At 44.2% G+C, this 15,240-nt stretch overlaps 1 protein-coding gene across 1 annotated transcript in view; it reads right to left on the bottom strand.

Moving 5' to 3' along the window:
- Positions 1-1,806: 1,806 nt before the first annotated feature.
- Positions 1,807-15,240, bottom strand: part of GRM3 (glutamate metabotropic receptor 3) — a 32,908-nt gene continuing 19,474 nt past the window's right edge. Inside the window, exons 3-5 of the mRNA XM_035127582.2 lie at positions 5,234-6,300; positions 4,040-4,214; positions 1,807-2,109 (exon numbers count right to left, since the gene is read on the bottom strand). Coding sequence (XP_034983473.2) covers positions 2,036-2,109; positions 4,040-4,214; positions 5,234-6,300 — 1,316 coding nt within the window. The 3' untranslated portion in view covers positions 1,807-2,035. The remainder of the gene's footprint in view (positions 2,110-4,039; positions 4,215-5,233; positions 6,301-15,240) is intronic.

Here is a 15,240-nt window from a genome sequence, read left to right as displayed (position 1 = left end):
AGCTAATTTAACTGAGTAATTCTTCATATCACACCCACCAGTCAAATCTGTATGTAGAGGACCAATTTCCATCCCCCGTTACATTTGTGTGTACAGAGCTCCCAGCCTTGGAGAGAGAGACTGAGAGTCACCTGTAAATTGCAAGCTCATCAGGGCAAGGACCTGTCTCTTAATATCTTACTCTGTAAAATGTCTTTGTTCATTGATGCCTCTCTCTTTCTCTGTCTCTCTAATAATAATAATAATAATAATAATAATAATAATAATAATAATAATAATAATATATTTCTGCATTGGAGGTATACGCTGCCCCAACACAAGAGCTTCTTGCAGATAAGATGACATTGTTTGTTTGTTTTTAAAAATTTATACCCCACCCTTCATTGTTAAACAATCTCAGGGTGGGCCACAACATACAGCATACATGAAGTTAAAATCAGATACAAAATTACAGAGCAAATTAATCACTGTATAAAACTCAGCATACACCAAACCTGTTTACTCAAAAGGTCTGATGGAAATTGAAATGTTTTCACTTGCCACCCAAAACTGCACAGTGTTAACCTCCAGGATAAGAATGTTTCACATCTGGGATGCCATCACCAAGAAGGCCCTATTATGAGTTCTAAAAGCCTGAGCCTTGCTTGGTGATTGCACAATGAGAAGGGCTTCCCTGGTGGATCTCAAATAACAGACAGGATGTTACAATGTTTAATTATGGGTGAAATCCAACTAAGTAATTCATGCAGTTAAGCCACTGAAATCAGTGGATCTACTTGAGTGTGATTAATCTTGGGCAGAACCCCAATATTTTACTCCTTTAATTTGCCAAGGAAGCCTCAATATGGTACCAGCAAATAGAGTGAAACACCAATAAAATAGGAAATTGCTCAACATGTTTCAATGGAAACCTTCAGTTGCACAAAATTTCAATTTGTCAAGTTAACTAGCAAGGTAGTGTTGCCTTACCATAATAACAGGACTAGCCCATCACTGTGGACGGCCTCATTTATGTGCTCAGATTTAAAGCAGTTGCCAGCTACCTCTGGGGGTACTTCCTCTAAGCTTTGTGAATTATAGGCCCCCATTTTTGGGTGTGTATTCAGTGTCATGGTGCAAGCATCTGGACCATTACCTGCACTGGCAAGGAACTCTGGCTGCACTAGGCTGACAGTTGCCGCCCTATTAAGTCTGCCCCACAGTGTTTCCCTGCAGATATGATGGCTCAAGATACTTTGGTGCCAAAAGATTGAAAGAGCCAAATGAAGGGGTCCTTTAATCTCAGCACCTGTCCTAGTGGTTACAAATAAATGACTGATATTTGCAACCCTCAAAACTGTCACCTGAAATGGGATACCTAACCCTTACAATAAAGGCCAGCCTTGATAATATGTAGACCAGACCCGAAGAACCCACAAAGAGCTTTGTAACCTGGTAAGGATTGCCCAGGTTAGTAAAATGGTTATCCTCTGAATGTAGAACAATTTATAAATTCTGAAATAAAATAATAAATAAAACCTGTATAAAATAACTGCTCTGTTAAGGCAGATTTATCATTACACCTGCTGGGGAAGAAATTTAGTAACCTCTTAGCGGGGAAAAGGGCAATTATGCTGAAAAGCTTTTCAGGTTTTTATTATTGACAACTTTACATTAATTAATACAGCTGTGAAAACCATTTGTTGCACAGAATGTAACCATAATATACAACATAGAAATGCGGTCTAAGTAGATTACAACAAGGAATTTAAAAAAAGTCTCATTAGAAAGAAAGCCACTTAAGATGGCAACTGACCTTCCCCTCACATGGTGGCACAGCAACATCCCTTAGAACAGTTAATCACAGAAGGCTCTAAATTTGTTCTAAAAAGAACATCACTATATACTGTACAATCCTCAAAAATAATTTATTACACTGTTTCTAGAAAAAAAGCTAGTCTTCTTTTATTTTTGAAAAAAGTTCCTTTTTCCAGAGTCCACAAGAAATGTGCAATTCTTCTCAGTCATCTAGGAATGCCAGGGCCAGCTGTTATGATCACAGAGATGAGGTGGTGGAATCCACAACTTCTCTTCCATTGCAGACAGTTGGTACATACACATTAGCAGAGGCTGAAAGAGAAACATTGCCAGGAGCTACAGAGAGTTTTTAATACAAGTGCTATTTCCTTGGTCTTGAAATGATGAAGAGTAGAACTTAATGCCTTAACACCAGACAGATGATAATACAGAAACAGCCATTACGACTGCATAATACTGGTAGTAGGATATCCTAATTAAAATGTGGGTTTGGGGGGGGGTTATTGTTTTTATTTTGATTATATATTTTGTGGTTTTATATTCTTATTTTGTTCTGTGAACAGCCCCGAGACCTTCGGGTATAGGGCGGTATATAAATTCAATAAATAAAATAACAAATAATAAATGTAGGCCAGTTTAAAAAATACCATAAATCTGAAGTATGGAATCCTGAGAATTGCAGTGGCTAGAGATTTCTAGCAAATAAGTCCCAGCACTTTCAGAATCCTCTGGCTTATGTAATGCCTTTTACCAGTAATCCAGTAATCCGTTGCTTTCAATTTATTAGAGCCCAGTCAAAGGAATATTTGCCCCCATCTTGGGCTGGGTGAGTTCAGGTGCTCACCTCCAGTCTCTTGCCTCAGAAGACATCAGGGAGAGTTGTCCTTTGGCAACTGCAAGCAAGGCAGGATTTGTCCCCCTCATGGACTGAGCGCCATTCAGCTGCTCAGATCCGCTCCCTCCTTGCTTCTAGATGGCAGCTGAAGGATGAAGGCCAAGGACGAGGGAGGGAAATATTGCCCCAGTGAGCTGCTAGGCACCTTAGAGGCAACATGTTATTGAACTAGACTTGAGCGTGCTTTTCTTGTGAGACTCTTATGCAAGCCACTTTTAAAGCCTCTTGGGGATAAAAAGTGAGAAATAAGTATTGCAAGTAAGTAAATCAATTGTTCAATCAAACTGCCACTGGTTCAGTTGACTGATCTACCAATTAAACCTCATACACCTAGCTTTTATAGATATAAACTGAAGGTGACGCTTGTCCAAAGGAACTCAATGAATTCTTGCATTGTGTATCCAGGACTTTTATCAGCTGGATCATGCAGGCTTTGAGCACGTGTTTTGTGTGTGTGTGTAAGGGTTGAAAGAAAATATAAAGGGAATACCCTTATTTTCTCACACATCCATATACCAGTTGTTTCTCCGGTGCTGTTTGTTAACAACTGCAAGGGAGAAAGAAATTCAGCAGGTGAAGTGCTTCGTCCACCCTGCATGCCGATGCCTGAGCCACTCCCCTTGGATTCCTGCCTCTTCTGTGGCTCTTAGCAAACTGGTTGCTAAGCTCTTTGCTTTATAAGTGTCTTAAAAAAACAATCCAGCTGTGTCTGTTCCATTTCTGGAACTTGGGGTTTTAAAAAGTAAAAATAAAACCAATGCTGGTTTTTTATTGCTTGCTTTCAACCAGAGGCAGATTTAGAGCAATGCAACAGGTTCCTCTGGCCTGGTTGCTGGGCATAGGGGGCACTGCAGGGCATCACAACTCTGATGTGGTGAATTGAGCAGAACGGAAGGGGAAAGACGGGCAGGGCAGTTTTTGCCTTGCACAGGGGCTGCTGAAATTTGAAAGACCCAACAACCCCCCCCCCCGTTTCAATACTGGGTGTTTCAATTGCTACTTCCCACCTGCCTTGGCGTTGTTTATTTCAAAATTCAATTACTGTAAACCATGACAGGGAAATCGTAGGCCCCTGGGACCAAATGTGTTCCTCCAGGCATGTCCAGCCCTGGCTGGAAAATGTCCTCAAATAAAGTGTCTTACTTTGTTTTTGGGGGTGGTGGTGTTATATGCCCTTACACATAGCAACTAGCCTCCTGCACAAAGGTAAAATTCACATGTGCTTCTCTGCCCACTTTTGTCTCTGCCTGCTCCCCCCCCCAAGTGATGGAGAAATTAGGAAAGCAAGAATGAGTGGCAGATGGGAGGGGGGGGGCTCTGAAGGCAGCAGCCATGACCTTTAATTACCTTGGGAATAAGTGGTTCCTGTTCCGCTGACGCTGAACCTGTTGAGATGCAGCCTGTGCGTGACCACATTCTTCTGTGGCTGGAAGAGGACAATATGCACTTTGGGGGCAAACAGACACCCCAAGACAACAAAGCCACTGAGACTTACAGAGATGCACATAGTTGTGGTCTGAACCTGCATGGAGAAAAACCAGAAGGGTCAGCGGGGATGAATTCTGAACTCCCAATACAAACACAATACGAGATCTGCTGGATCAGACCAGAGGCCCCTCGAGTCCAGCATTCTGTTTACCCTGCGGCCAATCAGATGCCTATGGAAAACTCACAAGCAGGGTGGGAACACAACAGCACTCATGCTGCCATGCCTTATTCTCCAGACATACAGGAAGAGAAACTCAATCTCTTTTGGAACATAGGAACAGAAGACCAGTGGATCAGATCAAGAGTTCATGTAGTCCAACATGAACAATCTAGTAGAATGCCTTCACACCCTGCTTGAAATTTTCCTGCAAGCAACAGACTTTTTCTATTGTTTCTCCTTGAGCCATTAATATTCAGACCCAAGCTGCCTCAGAATAGTATTGACCAAATTTTCACCCAAGTGCTTATACTTCCAACTACCATCTCATATATGCTTTCCCTCCTGCACTACAAAGATGACATCCAACTCTGTCGGTAGAGCATGAGACACTTAATCTTAGGGTCATGGGTTGGAGCCCCACATTGGGCAAAACGATTCCTGCATTTACTTGTGTATATGTAATGGCCTTACTCTCATGCTAAGTGCCAAACTTTGTGTGATGTTAAGTGTGTTTAAGTTGTGCAACTGTCGAGTGCAAGGGAACCCAATCAGGTTCAGAACTGCAGAGTTTAATTTTCTTCCTACACCAACATAGTCCCAACAAAATTGTCCCCCAAAGCTGCCGTTTGTCTTGTGAAGGAAATCGGGGTGGTGGAGTGATTTTTCATTTGGATCACAGTTGAGGGAGGAGAAAGGTTAACCCCCACTATCCTTGAACCCAAAGCACCAATCCTGTGTATTCTGGCCTAAGAAGCAGTGGCTGAGAGACTCCTGTTCCACAATACAGTGCTCCCTATCTACTACACATAAAAACAGCAGACTTTCATTGGTTTATCTGAGCAGAATATTTAATATTGCACTGGATCTGGTGAAAATGGTGGTGGAAAACTTACCCTGTAGTCACTTGATGTCACATAAAAGATCGGCAGAAAAGCCAGCCAAATAATGCATGTCGTATACATTGTAAAGCCAATAAATTTGGCTTCATTGAAGTTTTCTGGGCACTTCCTTGTTTTGAAGGCATACACAGTGCATAAGATTACAAGGATCACATCATACATTAAGGAGATCAACATACTAGAATCCTTGACATTGCACTTCAGTATGACAGTCTGCCTTTTCTCAGGGATGGTGTATCGACGAGTGCCCGGGGCCTCCAAAATCAGCCACACAGACACCACCGCAATCTGCACCATGATAAGGCTCAGGCAAATGAGGACCTGAGAACGTGGGCTGATGAATTTAGGCCTCTGAGCCCCGTTCTTCACCCCATTGAATATTCTGGCAATGCAGTTCGTTTTTGTCAGGAGGGCAGCATAGCACGTGGCAAACGATGTGCCCAGACCCAGACGGCGCAAGGTGCAAATGGCTGGCGAGGGCTTGGCAATGAAGAAGAAGGTCATGCTGTAGGAGAGGAAGACTCCAAAGAGGAGGATGTAGCAAAGCTCACGGCTTGAAGCTTTGACCAAAGGAGTGTTGTTGTGCTTTATGAAGACCCCCACGACTAGGAAAGTACAAACAAAGCCCAGGCATGCGATAGTCACAGGCCCTATGGCCCAGGCATCTTCCCACTTGATGTAATCTTCCGGTAAGTCATAACAGCTGGTGAGATCCACAGAGGGCCATTGCCCAAGTCCACAGTCTGAGCAGGTGAATTCATCAGCAAGGTACTCGAAAGGTTCACAGGGAATACAGATCCAACAGCAGACATCTCCTGGCTGCATGTTCTTCATCTCATTTGGTTGGCAGGGCTCACTGCACTGGGCGGTTGGAACAACATCTGTGGACCAATGGATGGAGTCTACATCGAGGCTCAAAGTTTCTGCCCACTGGCCGATCTTTAAGTAGGCATATTTACCACCAATGTGCTGGAAATTGAAGACATTGTATCGGCCTATCCCATCACCGTAAATATCAAATTTAACAGTGTTGTCTGCAGATTTGGAAGAACTGAATGGAGCTGCCAGAAATAAGAGAGAGAAAACAATGTTTCTAGTCTATGCATTTGCCCTTCTTTTCAGTGTGCATAAACAATCAATTTCATTTTTTGTCAACAGAGCTTCAACAAACCTAAAACCAGCAGAAAAATAATCTTTCATAATCTTCTTCTAATCATTTGTACAGAGTTATGGTAGTGTTCGTTTTTTTACTTATAATTTGGTTCTACTTTTATTACCATTCCATGTCAGAATATGAAGAATTAGCTATGGTTAACAGCATATAGCAGGCATCCCCAAACTGCGGCCCTCCAGATGTTTTGGCCTACAACTCCCATGATCCCTAGCTAACAGGATCAGTGGTTGGGGAAGATTGAAATTGTAGTCCAAAACATCTGGAGGGCCGAAGTTTGGGGATGCCTGGCATATAGCATGAGCTTAGCTGTCTTGATGAAACAGACTCAGGTATTCCAACAAAAAGTCATCAAAGTGTTGTGCCTCAAAGTAGGACGGCTCTCCGAATAAACGTTTCAGGCTTCCTCCAGACATCCTGGATGTTACAGGTCTGATTACTATTTGCATCTGTGACGCAGCGCTATATACTTACAACAGCATCACGGCTGCAAGGAGCCCTGGGACGTGTAGTCCCAGGTGCCTGACATTCCAATTAAGAGTTCTCACCTACAGCAAACTGGATACTCCCAAGGTCTTTCAGGGACAGAATGCTTCATCTGGCGTACCAAAGAGGCCTCTCCATGCCTGCCATAATTGCTGCTCTAACCACTAAGTTTGGGGTGATGGGAGGAGCAGCGGAAGATCCCATGGGTGTGGCAGCTGGGGCAGCAGGAAGGGATGGGAGAGGTGTTCACGCCTCCTGATCCCAATTATGTCTACTTTTACAGCAGAATGGAGAATTGTTACTCATTTCTGGAGCATGATTCAGAAACAGTTCCCTCAGCTATGCTGTTGCTTCCCGAGAAACTGCATTTTCTGCACATTCAACTCATAATTTTGAGTTGGGGAAGGTATGCTGTTTTCTCTCTCTTATACCCTCACACTCAACACATCCAAGGTTTTGCAATAATGAATTTTGCATGGATAATGAAGAACACAGGTGTCATGGATTTCCAATGGCAATCTTTCCACTTTGGCCACTAAGCTGCAGCCAAAATTGTCTTGAGGAATTGGTCACATTTTCAGATAACATTTTTAGACATGTCATTAACATCTGTGAGGGATACACCTACAAAAATATATTGTCCCTTAGCCTTTCTCTACAGCAAGGCTACAAGACTGAGCCCTGCTATCTGGACTCAGCAACTCTAGACAAACAGATCATCCTTGCCGAGTTTTTAGGACTTTCAGATACTTCCTTACACATTATCCATCAAGTGTTACTTGTACAACCAATGTTTCTCTTACCCTTATCTTCTTGAAGACTTTGGGTTTTTGTGTGAAAGGCAGTTCGAAAGCACGTCAAAATGCAAGTAGATAAATAGGAACCGCTACAGCGGGAAGGTAAACGGCGTTTCCATGTGCTGCTCTGGTTTGCCAGAAGCGGCTTTGTCATGCTGGCCACATGACCTGGAAGCTATACGCCGGCTCCCTCGGCCAATAATGCGAGATGAGCGCGCAACCCCAGAGTCGGTCACGACTGGACCTAATGGTCAGGGGTCCTTTTTAAAACTTTGATAGTAGAAGACTCAGGCAGAAGAAATAAAGAAATATTTATTATGCAGAGTAAAGTTGGTAAAACAAATGATTTGTCGGGAGATGAAGTTCTTGCAGGGAACAGTTAACTGAATACTCTCCCAAGATATACTATACTCAGTCTTTGTATCTAAGCTCAGAGACTCCTTTCTCTAGCTGTGGGTATTCTCCTCCTCAGAGTGGATGTTCCACACACAGACCAGAACCAACACTCCCTCCTGCTCTTTCCCTTAGACTATTGGCTTCTCTCTGCTTTTATTCTCCCTGGCTCCACCCACTTCTGACTAAGCTGTCTTGGCAGCCAATCAGAGAGAGGCACCAGCCCTCTGGTGGAATTCTGTGGCACTGCATCCCCAGGCTCTGGTCTGGCTCATCTGTCCATCACTACAGTCTGTGTTAAAGATATATGCTTAATGTGCATAAAATGCTGTGTGTGAATGTATTGTATTTGAAATGCTAGAAAGAGAAGTTTACATTAGGAGTTTAACTACAGTAAACATGCTAAGGAACGGCTGGGCATTGAATGTTTCCTTTTGAGGGTTTAGGACAGCAGGAAATGTTGGAGGGGATGTTCTGTTATGATGAACAAGTTTATTATCTCTCTCTCTGGGACCAGAGAGAGAAAAGTTTACTGAACTGCATAAAGGACTAAAAAAAGAAGACCAAATAGCATTGCTTGCTTGTTTAAGCACAAATTGTTACTGTGTATCTTTATCATGTTTATATGTAGCTATTTTGAAGTAAAGCTTTGAAAGTCAGTCTTGTGGTGGAGAGCAAATTTATTTCTACTCTGCACAAGGGTCATTTGCAGCAACAGTCTGAACGGAAGAAAAGTTAATCTTAATTTTGTATCTCATTTCCACGGACTGCCATTCCAATTTGCATACACTTTTTTATTTTTGGTGTGTCGGGTGGGGAGGAATTATGGCAATTTAATTAAAATGGGGGGAAAGGAATCAAAACTCAACATAGATTTTTTTAAAAAAGAAACATAATTATGTTTTACTTATCATTCCCAAACTGAAGGAACCTACTCTGAGATTTTAAACACTGATGCCTTGGGGTTGATAAGTCATTTAATCTGAAGTTATTCACTGTGGGAAATAACTTGCACAAAAAGAAGGAAGCATTGCAAGATAATTTATGCTAGCAATCAAATTCTAATTACAAAGGAAATTAAAAGCCCATTCCCCTCCCCCCCAACAGCCTCACGCCACCTCTGGGCCTTTTGGAAAACCACTGTGTGATCCTTAAAAAGTTCCTCTGATGCCCATTCCTGAGAAGTGGATGAAACGTGGGCCTGCAAATGTGTTTAGAGAACCATACTTCATTGTAGGACCTAGTTCTGCTGTGAAGATTGATTTATAGCCTTGTTAAAGCAGCTAGCAATGCTCAGCCCACAGAACCTGATGATCTGACAAAACTTGTTGTTTCACTCTGCCTGCACTGTGTCCTCCACCTTCACTGAGCACTTCTGACTCTGCTCAAAGGAAGGAAAATCCATAGTCTGGTTCAAGAATGAGGCTGGTTCAGACTTTTGTCTTCACAGTAACATCCTTTGTGTGCTGGGGAAAAGACTCGTAACTTGGGAGCAAGTGTGGCTGACCCCACTCAAAGGATGGAATCAGGAGTGATCCATACTCTCTCATCCTTGCCAAAAATGGAAAAGATAGCTGTTAATGAAATGAGTCACACAAATTGGTATGTGCACATTCCAGGTTCCTTACCTTCCAAGTCCCGGACTGCAGAATCCGGGACCGGCAGCCGTGTGACACTGGAAGTTGCGTCGACGTAACTTCCGGTGTCGCTTTGCCCTTCTATGGGCACCAAAATGGCCGCCGCCGACACCGGAAGTCGCGTCTATGCACTTCCGGTCATGCGTAGATGCGACTTTTGAAGCCGCCGGCGGCCATTTTTTGTGCCCATAGAAGGGCAAATCAGAAAAAAAGGCCGCCGGCAGGAGAAAATAACGGAGAAAAACGGGAGACGAAGTGGTACGGGGGACCACCAGGAAAAGGTAAGTAAAAACGGGAGGTTTCCCGGGGAAAACAGGGTACTTGGCAGCTATGCCAGGTTCACATATGGTGTCTTTGGTGTGGGGCTGTGTCCACTTCTCAGGCCCACTCCCCTCAACTCAAAAGACATGCCTGCCAACTAAAATGCCTAAATTGTCCCATGCATGCACGTGGCTTGACTGCAGTACCAAATAAGGCCAGGCGTAGCCATTGCAGACTATTTGACATTACTCTAAACCCATAACCCCCATCACTCATCAGGTGAAACTAGGGACATTTTTCACACACACACACAACTGACCCTCCTCGACTGCCCAATTTGCACAGAGCATTGCCACCAACACCCTACCTATGGGGTACAGCACACTCTCCACTGTCCTCAGAAAGCCCCTTAATCCCGATTGTATTTTATTCTTTGTTAGATTTACAAAAAGAAAAACACCCACCAATAAATAAATATTTCTGCCCAGCCAAGCAAATGGCATGATCAGAGGCCAAGGCTACATTCTAGCTGGGTAGAAGCACCCAAAGAGGGTGCCAAGCAAGGCAGGTGAAGTGGAGAGGGCCACACTGGGCACCCGGTCCCAGAATTCTTCACATCTGGCTTAGATGGCAGAGATGGCTTTTAAATTTCATAAAGGATGGATCTATCAACAGCTGTCTGCAGCGACTATAATGTTTAGAGATGGTATAACAATTGTTGGGGAGAAACACAAAAAAGTCTGGTAGGCCATGACTGGAAATAGGATACAGGACTAAATGGGTGTTTGGTCTGTTTTAGAAGGGCTTCTCTTATAGGAAACAATAAATAATAATAATAATAATAATTGATATACTGCCCATCAGACTGGGTTTTCCCCAGTCACTCTGGACAGCTTTCAGCAAATTAAGGAAGGTAATCCCATGCAGGTAAAGACATCCCCAGGTGCAGCTTGTACTTCTCCTTCTCTTCCTCCTCTTACTTGTAGGAATGAAAACAGGTGTGCTCAAAATGCTGCCCTTGCTAGACAGCGAGGAAGCCTGCAGATGGCACCAGAGAATAGTGCTACCCTGCAACTAAAAGGAAACGAAAGGAAAGGAAATTGCACTACAGTGGTAACTCGGGTTACAGACGCTTTGGGTTACAGATGCTTCAGGTTACAGACTCCGCTAACCCAGAAATAGTACCTCGGGTTAAGAAATTTGCTTCAGGATGAGAACAGAAATTGCGCGGTGGTGGAGGGGCAGCAGCTAAAGTGGTGCTTCAGGTTAAGAACAGTTTCAGGTTTAGAACGGACCTTCAGAATGAATTAAGTTCTTAACCCGAGGTATCACTGTATTGGGAACTGGAACCGGATTTGGTGAAATGGGCACTTTTTATTGTAAACTGTCTTGGGACGATTTGGGAGAGTTAGTCTGCTCTGAGCAGTTTGCTTCTTTATCTTTGGTAGCCAAAATTGCATGCGTCTCCCACATCCCATCCTACATTCCCAAAAAATTGCACCAAAAATAAAAAACCAAAAAATAACCACCCACACCAAAATCATACACTACACACCAAAATAAATGACAACCCCAACTAGAGAAATAAAAAAATCGCAAACATCACAATAAAAACAAAAACAAAACCACATCCTACATTCAAAACACCTACTTCAAATTTAAAAAATCCAAACAACACACAACAATGCCCAAATCATGCAATACCCACCAAAATAAATGACAACCCCAAAAATAAAATTAAACAATAATAACTTCTGCTTCTCATGTTCTTATTTCAAAAAAAATGTAATCTAAATACAGTACAAAAATGTTCACGATGCATACGCAGGGGCCGATGTATGGAGATACAGGGGGGAGGGGATAACACTCCCCGGGGACAACAGAGGGCTCAGACAAAAGTGCATGCTGGGAAATAGAACCCAGAAGCTGACAGTTCCTTCTACAAGGGTGGGGGCCAAGGTATGGAGAAACAGGGGGAGGGGCCAACACTCCCCAGTGACAACAGAGGGCTCAGGCGGGGTGGGTGGGGGGAGGAGGGGGCTTGATAGCTCATGGGTCGGGACAGAGTGGGGCCAGTCACATGGATGTACCGCGGGGGTGGGGGGGAGGGGGCTCGATAGCTCATGGGTCGGGACAGGGTGGGGACAGTCACAAGGATGAACCAGGAGTGTGGGGAGGAGGGTCAGGATAAGTCATGTGTCCAGACAGAGTGGGGGGAATCACAGGAAAGAACCACAGCAATGTGTGGCCGGGCCAGCTAGTTAATTATAGAAAGATGTGGGGAGATGTACCTTATTCTTCAAAACAGTCCTTTCTGATCTGTCATTGCATTTAATATAGATACACAGCCCGAGTTGTAGAGGCCAGGGACGTAAGATATATCGGCTTGTCTGCCTAGTGAGCCTGTGAACTTCACGAGTGAGGGGAGACCAGCTCTGAACTTCCCATTTCACAACAGCACCTCTTAGCCACTTGATAGGGCCATCTGTCTAGATGCTGCTATTCTCAAGTTCCTCCCTATGTAAATAGGGTGTGCTAGTGCAGGGAGGGGCAGAAAGTGTATCAGGAAATTTGCAATAGAACAACAAGATTCTAACTCCCAGAAGGCTAGTAACAGAAACAACTGAAAAGCCTCACTTCCCAATTAGGTTGCTAGAAAAGAATGCCTAGATTTCTATGTGAAAGGAGTTGTGAGTGAGCTTGGTTCTGATGCTGATCACAATTCTTAATTCCTTAATTCTTGGCGACTGTTTGCTCAGCTAAGGAACTATTTTCTACATTGTTTCATCTGGTTGACTTGGAGTCAATATCAATATCAATATCAATAATGCCAATAATCAATACAAGGAAAAGTTGCAGGTTTGGGGACTTTTATAGTTTAGAGAAAATGTGAACAAGAGGTGACATGAGAGAAGGTTATAACATGAGGCCTGACATGGAGAAAGTGGATGGAGAACAATTTTTCTTCCTCTCCCATAAAACTAGGACTTGTGGACATCCAATGAAGGTGATTGTTGGTTGGAAGGTTCAGGACAGATAAAAGGAAGCCCTTCTTCACCCAGAGCAGCGTTCAACGATGGAACGAGCTTCTACAAGAGGCACTGATGGCCACCAATTTGGATGGCATTAAAAACAGATTATAGAAATCCATGGAAGAAGAAGAAGAAGAAGAAGAAGAAGAAGAAGAAGAAGAAGAAGAAGAAGAAGAAGAAGAAGAAGAAGAAGAAGAAGAAGAAGGGGTAGTAGTTTGGATTTTATATCCTGCTTTATCACTACCCGAAGGAGTCTCAAAGCAGCTAACAATCTTCTTTCCCCTCCTCCCCCACAACAAACACTCTGTGAGGTGAGTGAGGCTGTGAGACTTCAGAGAAGTGTGACTAGCCCAAGGTCACCCAGCAGCTGCATGTGGAGGAGCGGAGACGCGAACCCAGTTCACCAGATTACGAGTCTACCACTCTTAACCATTACACCACACAGGAGAATAGGGCTATCAGTAGCCACCAGTTATGATTTTTTAGTACTCCCTCCAGAGCCCCTAAGGGGGATGCTGAACTCTTGAATTGCAAGTAAACCTCTGAGACCTGGCAATCTTAGGATGCTTGGGGTGCACACAGCATGCAACCGACACAGTCTGTCTGGAGCATGTAAGTTGCACACTCTCCTTCCCATTTGCAAATCCTTCTGCCCTTGAAGAGAGAGGTCAGGGAGCACTGCGACACATTATTTCCCTTCCCAATATTTTGCTCCACTGAATCAGTTCAGGAACAGAAGAGGGCCGTGGATGTATTATTTCTTTGCTTAAAGGCAGGAGAACCGACCCATGGAGAGACTGAAGGTGGAAAAAAGCCTGCAAAGGTCTTCTGAAAAGGTCATTAGTAACACCAGCCTAAAATTCATTAAAATTCTCTGCCTCATCTCTTTTTCTCTTAGCCATATGCATTTGTCAACATATAGCTGAGAGCACGGTTGGGTTCAACCCCTAGGCCAAGTGCCCTGGAGATAAAATGCTGTGTGAGATACTCTTTTCATCTGTAGCATCTCATCATCTTTCCACTCAATACGAAAGAAAAAGTGAAGCAAAAAAGATGACATAAGGATGCTTGTAATTGCAATAATAAAGCGGGCAGCAGGGAAGGCACACAAAGACTGTTCTTGCTTTTAGATCAATGAATTGAAAGCTGGAATAATTGTTCAGCTATCAAAGACACCCGTGAAAAATAGAACTGCAGGAAGGAAAGAAGGAAGGAAGGAAGGAGCGGCAGAGCAAGCCGATCGGGTGCCTGGGGCCAGCCTCCTGTGGGGCAGGGCAAGCTGGGGCAGGACGCTCCACAGGGCCTTTGGAGTCTGCCTCCCTCCTCCCACTCAGCTGCCCTATGCTGAGGGGGAGGCAACGGGAGGATGGTTTAGGGCAGCGCGGAGCCTGTGGGCGCTCAAGCCACCGCATCACTCCCAGGAGAGATGTGTGACTCGGGCACACTGCAGGCCCTGCAGTAAGTGCCACCCACCATTTTGTCACCCCCTCAGTGGGGACACCCAGGGCAGCCGCACCCACAGCACCCCCCTTGGTACACTCCAGGAAGGAAGGAAGGAAGGAAGGAAGGAAGGAAGGAAGGAAGGAAGGAAGGAAGGAAGGAAGGACCAAAAGCAAAAGCAAAGATGCTCCAGGTGTGTAGGGGGATTTAGGATGGAGAAATGGCAGGAGCAAGTGTTTCATCCTTTCAGCACCCTCATCTTTCCTGCTCTGTGGAAGTCCCTTGTTTGGCTCCGGACCCATCCATCCACTGGGTTCCAGAAATTCCCATTCTGAGAGGTAGTAATTTGTATTTTGATCAGCTCTCCTCAAGCGAATTTGTAGAAAACATGAATATTCAAAGCAGAGGAAGTGAAGATCAAGAGGTGGCATGCTGTTCCAAGAACTTCAAAGTTCACTCATTGAAATATGCTGCTTCTAAGCGCCTCTTTCAGTCTTTGCTTCTTTTCAGTAATGCATGCTTTTTAGGAATGGAAGCTGGCTGAGCACAGGACAAGTTCATTATGTTCCTCTCTGATTTCTCACAGAACCATAATGAATCAAAAGCTTTAGTCACTCAAGAATCTGAAATGACCGCTCCACACATCAAACGGGGGGGGCGACCTTTGCATGGTCGCGCGCAGCCCCCTGATCCCTGGTAGTTTGGGGCTGGCACCGCCTTCCCAGGTAGGATGCCAGGGGGTCTCCGCCTACCCCAGCCTAGCATCCAATCCTGCCTGGGGAGG

Source organism: Zootoca vivipara, chromosome 10, assembly GCF_963506605.1.
Source record: "Zootoca vivipara chromosome 10, rZooViv1.1, whole genome shotgun sequence".
Taxonomy (NCBI): Eukaryota; Metazoa; Chordata; class Lepidosauria; order Squamata; family Lacertidae; genus Zootoca; species Zootoca vivipara.
The sequence above is the reverse complement of the archived record's forward strand: the minus strand, read 5'-3'. Positions and strand labels throughout refer to the sequence as shown.